This window comes from Mauremys reevesii, linkage group 4 (assembly GCF_016161935.1).
Source record: "Mauremys reevesii isolate NIE-2019 linkage group 4, ASM1616193v1, whole genome shotgun sequence".
In the NCBI taxonomy this organism is placed as follows: domain Eukaryota; kingdom Metazoa; phylum Chordata; order Testudines; family Geoemydidae; genus Mauremys; species Mauremys reevesii.
The window spans coordinates 104,885,162-104,897,332 of record NC_052626.1 but is presented as its reverse complement, the minus strand read 5'-3'; the positions used below and the strand labels follow the sequence as shown (position 1 = coordinate 104,897,332).

The 12,171-nt window shown below is 45.4% G+C and overlaps 1 protein-coding gene across 1 annotated transcript in view; it reads left to right on the top strand.

The window, feature by feature from the left end:
* Positions 1–2,033: 2,033 nt before the first annotated feature.
* TPH1 (tryptophan hydroxylase 1) overlaps positions 2,034–12,171 on the top strand; it is a 30,396-nt gene continuing 20,258 nt past the window's right edge. Inside the window, exons 1-2 of the mRNA XM_039533116.1 lie at positions 2,034–2,161; positions 8,488–8,625. Coding sequence (XP_039389050.1) covers positions 2,072–2,161; positions 8,488–8,625 — 228 coding nt within the window. The 5' untranslated portion in view covers positions 2,034–2,071. The remainder of the gene's footprint in view (positions 2,162–8,487; positions 8,626–12,171) is intronic.

Sequence of the window (12,171 nt, the reverse complement as noted above, 5' to 3'; positions counted from 1 at the left end):
GCCATTGACTTCAATGCGGCCAGGATTTCACCCTCAGTGTGCCGGGGCTGTAAGGAGGGTTCCCCATTGGTCCTAAATTTGCGCTGGGTTTCCTGGTGGGAGTGGGCGGGCATCGCAGAGAAGGGAACTGTTTGAGGTGGGATCTGAGCGAATAATGAGAGCCACTGGTAATATCCAGGCAAATTATACTGTTGCCAGAAAGCACCAGGCGCTGTCTCATTTCCTTTTCCTGGTGGCCCAGGCGCTTGCAGGCTGTTTTCTGGGACATCCCCTGAAGCTGGGCAGCCCTGGGACTCTGCAGCCTTCAGTGTCTAACCCAGTGATCTTATGGAAATCCCCAACGGAGCTGGACACAGAAAAGTGACCAAAATGGTCCAAATGAATTCACCGGGTTGCTTTTTTTAAACCGGAACACGTCCCACCCCCAACCTGCTTATAGGATCTTAATACAAAATCTTCCCCATCTCCCTCCCACTCCCAAACTCACTCTTACCTCGCCAAAATGGAGCCGAAAAGCACCCGAAAAATAAAGCCCCCGCCGGTACTGTGTACACGGAAGATGGTGTGCTCTGGATTGGGGTTGGGTTGTTTTTATTTTTCCTATGTCTTTGCATTCATCTCCTTCGCTGCTTTCTCTAGTCATTTAATTCTCTTTTCATGTCATTGCGCTTCGTTTCATTATTTTTCATGTCCTCTGTTGCTTTTCTTTTAGACACCAGCTGACACTTTTCAACAGCCGCAAAGAGGGGCAGTTTGTCCCTGTCTAGTTAGGATTACAGGTAACGTGTGTATTGTCACCTTCAAAAGAGATGAGTTCTGTCTCTCTCTCTCTCTAATATAAGTAGACAGGTATGGAAGGGGTTTACAAGCAGTATATAATTGCTCCTTACAATTCATCTAGGAAATCTTTAGTCTAGGCAGAAATCACAATAAAGAAAACAAGCTGCTTCGAAAACAAAAGGTTCGATCGACTTCTGTGAGATGTAACAGCGCAGTGGGGACTAGCCCTGGGAGGGCCGGCTTAGGGGGTAATAGGAGATTTACCTTTGCTGAGGAGAAGCAGGCCCTATATTATTCGAAGGAAAGTAGCAGCTCTGTTACTACTGTTAATTTCAAATGGCTGGGATTGTAATTCACTTTGCCTGCTTGGGGTGGGATGAGCGCGGAGGGGAACCGCGTCTGTATTTATATGGAGTGTGTCTGACGGCTGCTGGCTGTCATTTCTTCTAGGCTGAGCGGTCTCCTGCTCTGTCTGAGTAGGGCGTGTCTTGACGCTAGCCCACCTTGATGCGTTTCTGGCCCTGGAGAAGAGAAATGACCCCCCCCCAACTTCCTGAACAGCTTGTTTTATTACTGGGATCTTGAGGTTTGCCTGGAGCTGGGATAACGCGCTTAGCTGCCAGCCCATTTCCAGGAGAAAAATGTTATTTTCGAAGTACTATTTAAACATGAGAAATCGCTCAGTAGTTTTTGTTTAAGGAAGAGACGTCTCTCAAATCCCTGTTCTCTTTCTGCTGGGTTTTCAGCCGGGGGCCAGAGTGCAGGACCCATGTAAACTCGAGGTGGGTCCCAGTTCAGGACCGTCTAGACCAGCTGCCTGCCTGGCTGGTACAATCCGGACCCCAGGATCAGCAACCCGCGGCCTCCCTTTGCCAGTGACCGCCCCCCAGCCCACGCTATGCACAGCTGCCCTTTGAAAGGGCCAGGATCCAACAGTCCCGGGTCTCTTGTACTGCCGGTGAGTCACTTTCCCCAGCGCTGTAGCCCGGAGCCCAGCCAGCCGCAGCGCCTGGACATCTGCAAAGGGCCCCGCGGGGCGTGGGAGTGACGCCTTGCCAGGGGCGGATCCACCCCTCGGGGAGCGCCTCTCCCGTGGGCCTGCGGGGGGGGGCGGGACTGGAGTGGGCGTGACGCGCCCTTTTTTCCATTTGCTTTGGCAGGAGATTAGGAAAGGCTCTTCCTGCCCCCCCCCACTCGCCCCCCATAAATAGCCCGGGAGCCGCCGAGCGCCGCTGACAGATCCGGAGCCAGGACCCCGAGCTGCACGCCCCGGAGTCGCTCCTCCAGCACCATGTTCTCCGGCCGAATGGAGGGAGCCCGCAGGGGACGGTCCTTCGACTCCATGAACTCCAGCTTCGAGGAGAACCAGCTGAATAACGAGGTACGGGCGGCCTGGGGCGGGGCGAGGGCTTTTCCCCTCGGGTGAGCAGTTTGCGTGGCGCCAGGGGATCAGCCCTGACACCCCCCACGCCAGCAGCTCCCGCCACGCTGGTGGGTTCAGCCCGGTCTCGCTAGTTGGGAGCGCAGTGGCGTTTGGCGACCGCTTAGTTGACTCTCGTGGCGTATTAAATAGCCCCAAATTATTCTACCTGCATCGGGAAGATGTTTGTTGTTCGGTAACCTCTAGTGAGAGCTTCTGCTTTGCCCCTGCTGGAAATGTGACTGTTTTCTCTCTCCTGTTTTCTGGGCAATTTGTAACACTCAGATCTCAAAGGGACAGGCGAGATCCAATGCAGGTCAGCTAGCCCAGTGGTTCTCAACCAAGGGTACAGGTACCCCTGGGGGTACGCAGAGGTCTTGCAGGGGGGCATCAACTCCTCTAGATATTTACCTAGTTTTACAACAGGCGATGTAAAAAGCGCTAGTGACCTCGGTACAAACAAACATTTCATACAGACAATGACTTGTTTATACTGTTCTATATACTATACACTGATATGTAAGTACAATATTTATATTCTGATTGATTTATTTTAGAATTATATTGTAGAAATGAGAAAGTAAACAATTTTCAGTACTAGTGTGCTGTGACACTTTCATACTTTGATATCTGATTTTGTAAGCGAGTAGTTTTTTTTAAGTGAGGTGAAACTTGGGGGTACACAAGACAAATCAGACTCCTGAAGGGGGTACAGTAGTCTGGAAAGGTTGAGAGTCACTGAGCTAGGCAATCAATCTATCTTTTTGCAGTACAGTCACAAGGTGGGCGGGGGGAACAGAATCTATCCCATTAGGAGAAGGGCAAGAATTCTCTCCAGGGCGACAGTGGATGGGGGGCTGAGATCAGCAGCAGCAGAGAGGCCCCTAAGGAATATCTCCCTCCCAGCAATTTAATACATTTCCACACACACACCCAGTTCCTAACCCGAGGCTCAGAGACAGATTACCCTGTGTTAGCACTGTGCACCAGGGGACAGTGCCGCGTAGAAAGGAGCTGGAAATACTCTTATGCTGTGGTGCTGGAACAAGTTGTATAGTGGGGGTGCTGAGAGCCACTAAACAAAACTATAAACCCCATATATGATGGAAACCACTTGAAGCCAGGGGATGATGCAACACCTCTAGCACCTCTATTTCTAGCACCTATGCTGTCATGCTACTAAAATACAACATATATCTCCTGATGTTTGAAACTACCATGAGCAAGAGGTGAGCTGGGCTGTCACTCTTAAGAGTGCATTGGGGACTTATTGGAGCCAGCCCTGGGAGGGCTGGCTTAGGAGGTAATAGGAGATTTACCTCTGCTGAACCTGCCCTTGATGTAAGTAGTTTGAACACCCCTTCCTTGAGATCTGGAGCAGATTAGAAAAGGCAGAGGCTCCATGTTAGTTCAGCACTAACATCTGCCCTTCATAAACTGGGTCTGAATAAATTAGGCAGCTCTGCTCTAGTGCCACCCACCTAGCCCCTTCTCTACCACACAAGGGACAGGATCAGCCATATCCCACACCCAGTCGTCATCTGGCATGAGGTGGGCAAGTCTATCTAAAGCCAGACAAGATGCATCAGTTTAAAGCGGCAGTTTTCAACCTCTCCCGTTACAGCAGAGGAAAGTCTTGGGGCACCACTGCCATTTAGCCATAAAGTCTAATGTGAGCGTGTTCCCCTGCCACCTGCTGTGGCCCCCTCTGGGGTTGCAAGAGCCTTGGATTCAGAGTTCATGCATGGAAAGCATAAGGGGAAGGGCAGTGCTTTGTCTTGGGATTCAAAGAGATAAAAGGCCTGTTTGCACCCCAGTCAGTTTCACAGCCATTTCATTAGGGATTAGCGATGTCTCCCCAGGGGTATAACATGGAGCCAATGAATTCTTGAGCCTGATTTTCAGTTGTTTGGAATAAATGACCTGCTGACGTTTTACTTCCTAATGGGATTAAGACAAACACCCTGGGGGCATTTAATAACTCCCCATTTAATCTTAGCAGTGCTGGTGTCCCGCGCTATATCTGCACAGTCACCTACAAGATTAAGATGGATTTTGCTGAGCCCTTTTCAGCCCCACTGAGAAACTCTATGGGCCTGTGAATTACATGAAGTGGCTAGGGCCCATTGGATTAAATTGGGATTAATCTTCTGATGTTAAGGCTGATGAAAACATTGGAACCCCCCACTCCAAATGCGACAGAACAGGAGCGGGCCCTGTGTGATCTGCTAGTTTTCTCTAGAATTGTGATCCAATTTTGCAAGGTGCTGAGTGTCCTCAACAGACCTCCCACTGAGTTGACTTTAATGGGAGCTGAGGCCACTCATCATATCACAGGAGGTCAGGGCCACCCAGAGGATTCAGGGGGCCTGGGGTCTTCGTGGCAAGGGGCCCCCTCTGCCAAATTTCTGCCAAAGACCCGGCACTTCGGCGGCAGGTCCCAGAGTGGAAGGAGCCCCTGCCGCCGAAGACCCGGAGCAGAAGAAGCTCCGGGAGCCCGGGCCCCACGAGAGTTTTCCAGGGCCCCCGGAGCAAGTGAAGGATCCCTCTCTAGGGCCCCGAAAAACTCTTGTGGGAGCCCCTGTGGGGCCTGGGGCAAATTGCCCCACTTGCCCCCCTGGGTGGCCCTGCAGGAGCTGCTCAGCACCTTGCACGATTGGGCCCGTAATTCACAAAGGTGACCACCTGCATAGGAATTTTTTTTTAAATTGGGGTTTCTACTTCTTTTGCCTCTTAATGAGGTGTAAAAAGGCTTGACAAATTATATTTTTTAAGATATTTATTCTGACTTTTTTGTTTTGTTTTGTTTTTTACCGTAGAAGTACAAGGAATGTCCAGTCTAGTCTTCACTGGAGGACTTTCTTTGTTTTTTTGGATATTTATTGTGAGGTCCTTTCCCCCACTCCGTTCCTGATTGAATTACATGGCTGGAGGGTTATACAGGTTTTTACTTTCTGCTCTGAAAACTGAACATTTTATATTTAACCTAAGTATTACTGTAATATATATATATTAGCTTTCTCTCACATCCCATTCCCTCCAAAGAAGTGCACAGATGCTAAGAGGAAAAGAAAAAGTGACTGATCAGGCAGAGGAGAATAGGAGGTGCAAGGAAGAACTGGAATGTGCTGTAGAATAGCTATGCTATTCTCTTCTATGCTACCAGTTTGTTTCTGTCCTGGGGTTGCAGCAAAATGGTGGCTGCATTTACTCAGACCTCCTTCTCCATCCCGTTTTTTGTTCATTCTGTATAACATTATTATTGGAAACCAATGGTCACTATTGTCTTTTTCACCACGCAAACATATGCATATAAAAGAATCTGTATTCTAGAGATCTGTGAATTTTTAGTTTTCCAATTTCTCTCCTCTTCTTTCTCCCCCAGTTTTGCAAGATGGAGACACTCTTTTGAAACTACCCATTACAGTACAATACATTATTTTTCTATGCTTTCTATGTCCCAGTCATATTGTGCTTTGTAGGCTACATAAGTTGATCCTAAGTATGACATTGTTTTAACTAGGTCAATATGAAAAGAGACAGTATTAGTGTTTATTTGTAATGTTTACAGTTTGTGGTCAGTTGCACATCTTACAATATCATTTGTAACCATGTCGAATTTCAGAATAAGGTGCTGCATTACACTGTATAAAATGATTTTGCTCTCTGACAGCTTTTGCTCTCAGACAATGATGTCCCACTCTGTGTAGCCACAATACAGACCCAGGAGCAGCGCCAGGGTTTCTGGCGCCCTAGGCAGAATTCAGGGGGCGGCATTTTGTGCGCTCCCACAGGGTGCGCGGGAGCTTCCGGTTCCGCTCCCATCGCGCCGTCGAAGAAGGACCCTCTGCCAAAATGCCGCAGGCGACAGCGGCAGTCATTGAGCTGCTCAATTGCCTGCCACTGTTTTCCGCGGCACGTCAGCAGAAGGTTCTTCTTCGGCGGCGAGACGGGAGCGGAACTGGAAGCTCCCGTGTGCCCCATGGGGAGCGCACAAAATGCCGCCCCCCGAATTCTGGCGCCCTAGGCGACCGCCTAGGGTTGCCTAATGGAAGCGCCGGCCCTGTACAGACCCCTATTCTTCACTTCTAACTTCAACTGCAGTGTTGCTGGAGAAGGATGTGATCTGCAAATGGAAATGTGGGCTTCTGTGTCTGAGAATACCATGTTAATGCATGTGAAAGGTTATTAAATTTTCCTGTCTGTACAATATATGACACTACTCCTCAAACACCATAACTTGAACAGGTGTCTTTATGGATCTGATCCAGATCTCACTGATGTTAACTGAAAGAGTGCTATTGCCTTCAGAGGACTCTGGATTAGCCTCTATGGTCCAATTTCAGCAAAGGATCTAAGCATGTACTTAAGCCCCAGTGACTTGAATGCACATCCTTGCGAGTTATGTTGAATCAGACTATGGGTATGTCTACACGACACGTGCTACTGCGGCACAACTGCAGCTACATTGCTGTAGTGTAGATACTACAGAGATGAAAGGTTTTTTTCCATCACTGTAGTAAATCCACACCCTTTAGAGGCTGTAGCAATTCTTCCATTGACGTAGTGGTGTCTATAGTGAGGGTTAGGTCAACCTAACTATATCGCACAGGGTGTGGAATTCTTCACAGCCCTGAATGATGCAGCTAGATTGATCTACATTTTAGATGTAGAAAAGGCCTGAGTGATGAAGTCTACACCATTATCCAAAATCAACATTCCTCATATAGTAAAGAATCTTTAGTGGTGTCCATTGAGTTCAGTGGGCTTTGAATCAGGCCCTAGCAAAGGGGTTAACACCTGCATGCTCCAAACGAATGCATATAATTATTAAAAGTAACCCAGTTATTTGTTTTCTGCTCATATGCAGCTTGGCTTTCTCTGATGCAGTACCCATTACTTTCTCTGTAACCTAGAACTCTATCTTCTCTAAATATATGTACCTGCTTCTGTTCTTTTTCAGTACTCGCTCTTTGGGAAAAACAAATCCTAATGGCTTTGCCCTGATCCAATCCCACCCTTCTGCTTGTGGCCTAGCATAAATCCTAATTCTGCTAGAGTCATTCATTCCAATTTGCCTAATCTTATCATTTGGAAAGGCCATATGTGTGCAGATGAGGTAGTCAACTTGAAGTAATGTGTGCCAAAATTAGGTAGGCCAAGTCTAACATATGTCAAATAGAGATGATCCATCCATAAAAAAAGTTTACTTTGCCAGAAGTGATAATGGGATGCTATTTATAGGTCATCTGAGCTTGTTTTCTGTCTAGAGGGTGGTGTCTGTTCCTGGATCTTTTTAAATCCATCTTGGAATAAACATTCTCGTTTTCAGCAAAATGTCAAATATTTTGCTACTTCAAGCAACCTGCTTAATTCTTAATGTACCATCATCTAATGCACAACATTCTTTGATGCACCATCAGAGAAAGGGATATGGGGTAAAGTGGGAGCTACAAATGGGATGGGGGAAGAAGGCAGAGGGGGAATAAAGAGAGTTGAAGAGCAGAATGTCATACCAATTGATATATCTGAAAGCTTTATACATAAAATTTGTCAGACTAAACTGATCAGAGATCTTTCTGAGACTTACATGTTGGAGCATTTTCAGAGCATGTTTATGATAGTCATTTTAAAGCATATAGCAAAGAACTCTGAGAAGAAATTATATGGCTTTATTGATCAGATTATACCTAAGTTTCTAGTTAAGGGGTTTTATTCAACATATTTTTCTGGTTCCTTTAGGTTTTTGTCTGGTTCCTTTGCAATAGTAGTGGCTTCTGTCCAAACAGAAATTCTGACTCAGAGATACAGAATGGAGAGGAACTCCCAGTGCTAGGGTATTAGGACTTAATGCAGCTCCTGTTGAAGTCAATGAGAGTCCTTCCATTTGTTGGCTCCAATGGCTTTTCAAGTTTGTACTTAACCCCTAGAAGTATTCTATTGAAGACTCACACTAATGCTTATTACTTCTGCAAAACATTTATTTTTAATTACAAACTATATACTTTTATAAATATATGCATTGCATCCTGCTGAATAACTACCAAAGACCTCCCAAAAGGGTCCACATTGATTTAAAATGCCCCCACCAATTTTGTAAAGACTTGTACATGTTCCTATCTGTATGCATGTGAGTGTATATAATGATTTGAATGGCACTTTATTTTTGCAACTTATCCATCAAAATGTGATATTATTGCACTGAGAGCTGTAGCATATAAACTGTACAGGGGTCTTTTCAACCTATTTCTTATGCAACAAATCTATATTTTCTTATTTGCTTTTAGTTAAATAAGTCAAATTACACAATGATTGAAGACAATAAAGAGAACAAAGACAATTCAGCCGAAAGAGGTAGAGCAGCTGTCATTTTTTCCTTAAAGAATGAAGTTGGAGGACTTGTAAAAGCGCTAAAACTCTTTCAGGTATGTAGTCCTCACATTTCTACAGAAGGTTTTCTGAATGTAAGAGTCATTTTGGCATCCAGCATAATTTATTTCCCATAGTAAGAAAAGATCCATAATTAATTGTGAATGCAAAATTGTGCCTGCAAAATTAGAGACTGTGTTAATACCCCTCAAAAACATGTCTCTTTCTCCTGCTCCCACTGAAGTCCAGAGGAGTTTTGCCTTTAATAGGAGAAGGTTCGGTACCCTTGGCCTTTTAGAAGAAATGGCTCCAAAATAATAACCCCCCTGATCAGAGTACTCCAGATCTCAACTATACTGCCGCTCCCCATTTCTATGATGGGATGAATCAAAACCCCACATTTGCAATGTTTCAAAGGTTGGGAGTCCAGCTTTGAACTTTCTGGATTCAGCCTATTGGTACTACTTGCTGTGTTTTCCTCCTCTTTGTGACAACTATCTTACATGTGAAGGAAGAATGGATTAACTCTTTTCCAGATCACCAATGTCATTCCTTTATCAATGGAAGAAGTTGCATTACCATTGACAAGATGAGATACCCCAGGTTTTGAGCATACTGTCTATACAACACACTGAGCCACTGGGGAGGAAATGGGTTAATACTGCTCTCCAATGTGTCCTTGCATAATATTACTGCTAAGAGAGCCCTACTCTTTCATTTTATGAAACATATTGTTAAGGAATATTCTTTCAGATAAAACAGAAGTTAAAGATATTATTGGAAAATTATCATTTTAACATCTCTTTTTATTTTTAAGAGTAACAAACATTTGTTGACTTGATTGGCAGACAGTGATTTATAGTGACTCAACTGCTAATCAACTATGCTAACTAAGCTGCAGATTTTACACTTTCACTAGCCAGTGGTAGGTTTGCTAGAATTAGGACTATGGAATTTGGTCCACTTTATTATACCTCTTTGTGCTTAAAAATTTTAAATAAAATATATTTTACTATATTTATAAATTATAGCAGTATAGATCTGATGAGTCAAACAAAGAAATCATGGAGAAAGTCATCAATAAGAGACTAAGAAGTGAAGTAGATATTCGCACAAATCAATATGGCTTCATGTCTGGAAGTTCGATAGTAGTTGCAGTTTTTGCACTGAGACAGCTAGTAGATAAATTTAGAGAGAAAAGGAAATATATTCTCATGGTGTTCATTGTTCTGGAAAAGGCTTTTGACCGAGTTCCAAGAGAAGTCATCTGGTGGTATATGAGGAAGAAAATGATGCCAGAACTTTATGTGCAGCGTGTTCAAGCCATGTATATACGTGCAACGTCAATAGTCAGAACTTCTAGTGGTGAAACTCCCAACCGATTTAACAAAACCGGTTAACACCACAAAAGGCGGTATATAGGCCATAACCGGGTCCACTAAGAGCCCTCCTAACCTAAAGAGCTCTGAGGGCTAATTGTACTCTTTATTACGGGATTGGGGAGGGGTATGGGAGATCGCAGATCGACGGTATTGGGGGCGGTATGGTGGGGTAGTATGCCAGTAATCCTCGGGCGGTATCCTACAGTGCACTGGCAGTGGCTCTCAGAGAAGCCCAGCGTCGGGCGGATTTTTGAATATTTCCTGTTTTTTGAGCCAGGAGAGTTGCACACCGGTGGTGGTGTGGCCAAAAAAAAAAAAAAAGCTGGTGCGAAAAGGCAAAAAAAAAAAAAAAAGATCGCGCAGCGCATCATCCATGCGGACGCGATCATCAAATCGAAGGTAAAAAATCATTTTTAAATATCTCCAGACAGATAAATACTCAAAAATTCATTCAGCTGCCCGACCAGCGAGACGAAGCAAAAAAGCTCAAATCAAATGGTAGGAAGCCATGGACTCAAAAGCCCAAGAAAGCCGGACTATCCAGTCAAAAGCCTTTGCCTCTGAAAAGAGTTCAAAAGCTCTGGATTCAAAAAAAAGCTCCAAGTGCTTTGGGTCAGGGGCATGCTAGGCAATTAGTCTTCCAATTTACCCCCCCCCACCCACCCCAAACCCCTCCCCAAAAGGGTCTTTACTTGACACCCTTCTTTTTTGACTTTTTCTTATTCCTTGCGCATGTGGAGCGCTCAACAGACTGCACCTTGCTCCTTGCTCCAACACCATCCTCTGAAATGGTGGCCATGGGTGCAAAAAGATGGAAATTGGCACACATGGCAGTGCATGGGTGGCATGCAACAGTGGCAGCAAGCATGGCACAGTGCAATCAGCATCGATAGTGGTCAATGGGCTTCCTGGCCCTGCCAGATGGTGGCCTGGTAGATTCATCATCATGCAACAGGGCTGGAGCTTCAGCTCATCCACCCTTCACCATCAGCCCCATCATCTGCATCTAAAAGAAGCCCCTGGACTGGCCCCCCTTGCAGGCTCTGGGGCTGTCCTCCACTCCTCAATGTCCTATATGGACAATAATGGACAAGGCTGCCTTCCACTCCACTCACTCACATTCCTTCATTCAACATTACTATTTTCACATTCACAATTGGGGGGACATGTTGCAGTGGGGACAATGGAAAGAGGAGGAAGAATGGAATGAGGGAAAGTGTGGGTTTGCAGGAGCACAGGATAAGCCCATACATAGCATAATCAGGATACATGACACAGAGCAGCTGTCTCTCTCTCTTTCTTCTCTACAGTGGTTCTTCTACACTCCACCCATATTCTAGGCAGGGACTATTATTTTTTTTTATTAAAGGGAGGATTGACTCAGGGAGTCATGGGTTTAATTTACTTTACTGGCTGGCCTAGGCAGCCCAGGGCACTGGAGCAGCACAAATGGGCCAGGAAAAAAAGGACTGGTAGCCATGCCCCTCTTATTACCAATTTATGGTATAGTAGATGGTACAATATGGATATAAACCATCTCATAAAGCATAAGCATGCAAAAGCATGCAACTGCAGCTGCACTCTGTGAGCTGATGTAGTCTGTGGCATCACACACAGACACACAACAAAAAACAGGCAAGGCTGCCCTTGCCATGGCATCTGCAGCAATATCCAATCCTCCAAAAAAAAAAAGGAAAAAAATGCATGAAATGCTTTGCTTGGGCGGAAGGAGGACTGATTTTGATTTACCCAGAACCACCAGAACCACAATTTTTTTGCATTTTTGCGCATGGATCTCAACCTGGAAATTCAAAGGGAGGGGGGGGGCGGAACTATGGGGATAGCTACGAAAGCTACCCACAGTGTGCAATGAAAACGCTCGACGCTAGCTCACCATGGACGCACACCACCGATTTAATGTGTTTAGTGTGGCCGCGCACACTCGATTTTATACAATCTGTTTTGTTAAACCGGTTTATGCAAATTCGGAATAGTCCCGTAGTGTAGACGTACCCACACAAACTATCAGTTAAGGTGGTGGGAGTGCATCAGGGATCAGCACTGAGCCCTTTCTTGTTTATCCTTATCCTGGATACCCTTACAAAGAACATACAGAAGGAGGCACCATGGTGCACATTGTTTGCAGATGATATTATTCGACACAGTGAGAAGAAAGATAGTCTAGAAGATGAACTTGATAAATGGAAGAATGTGTTGGAG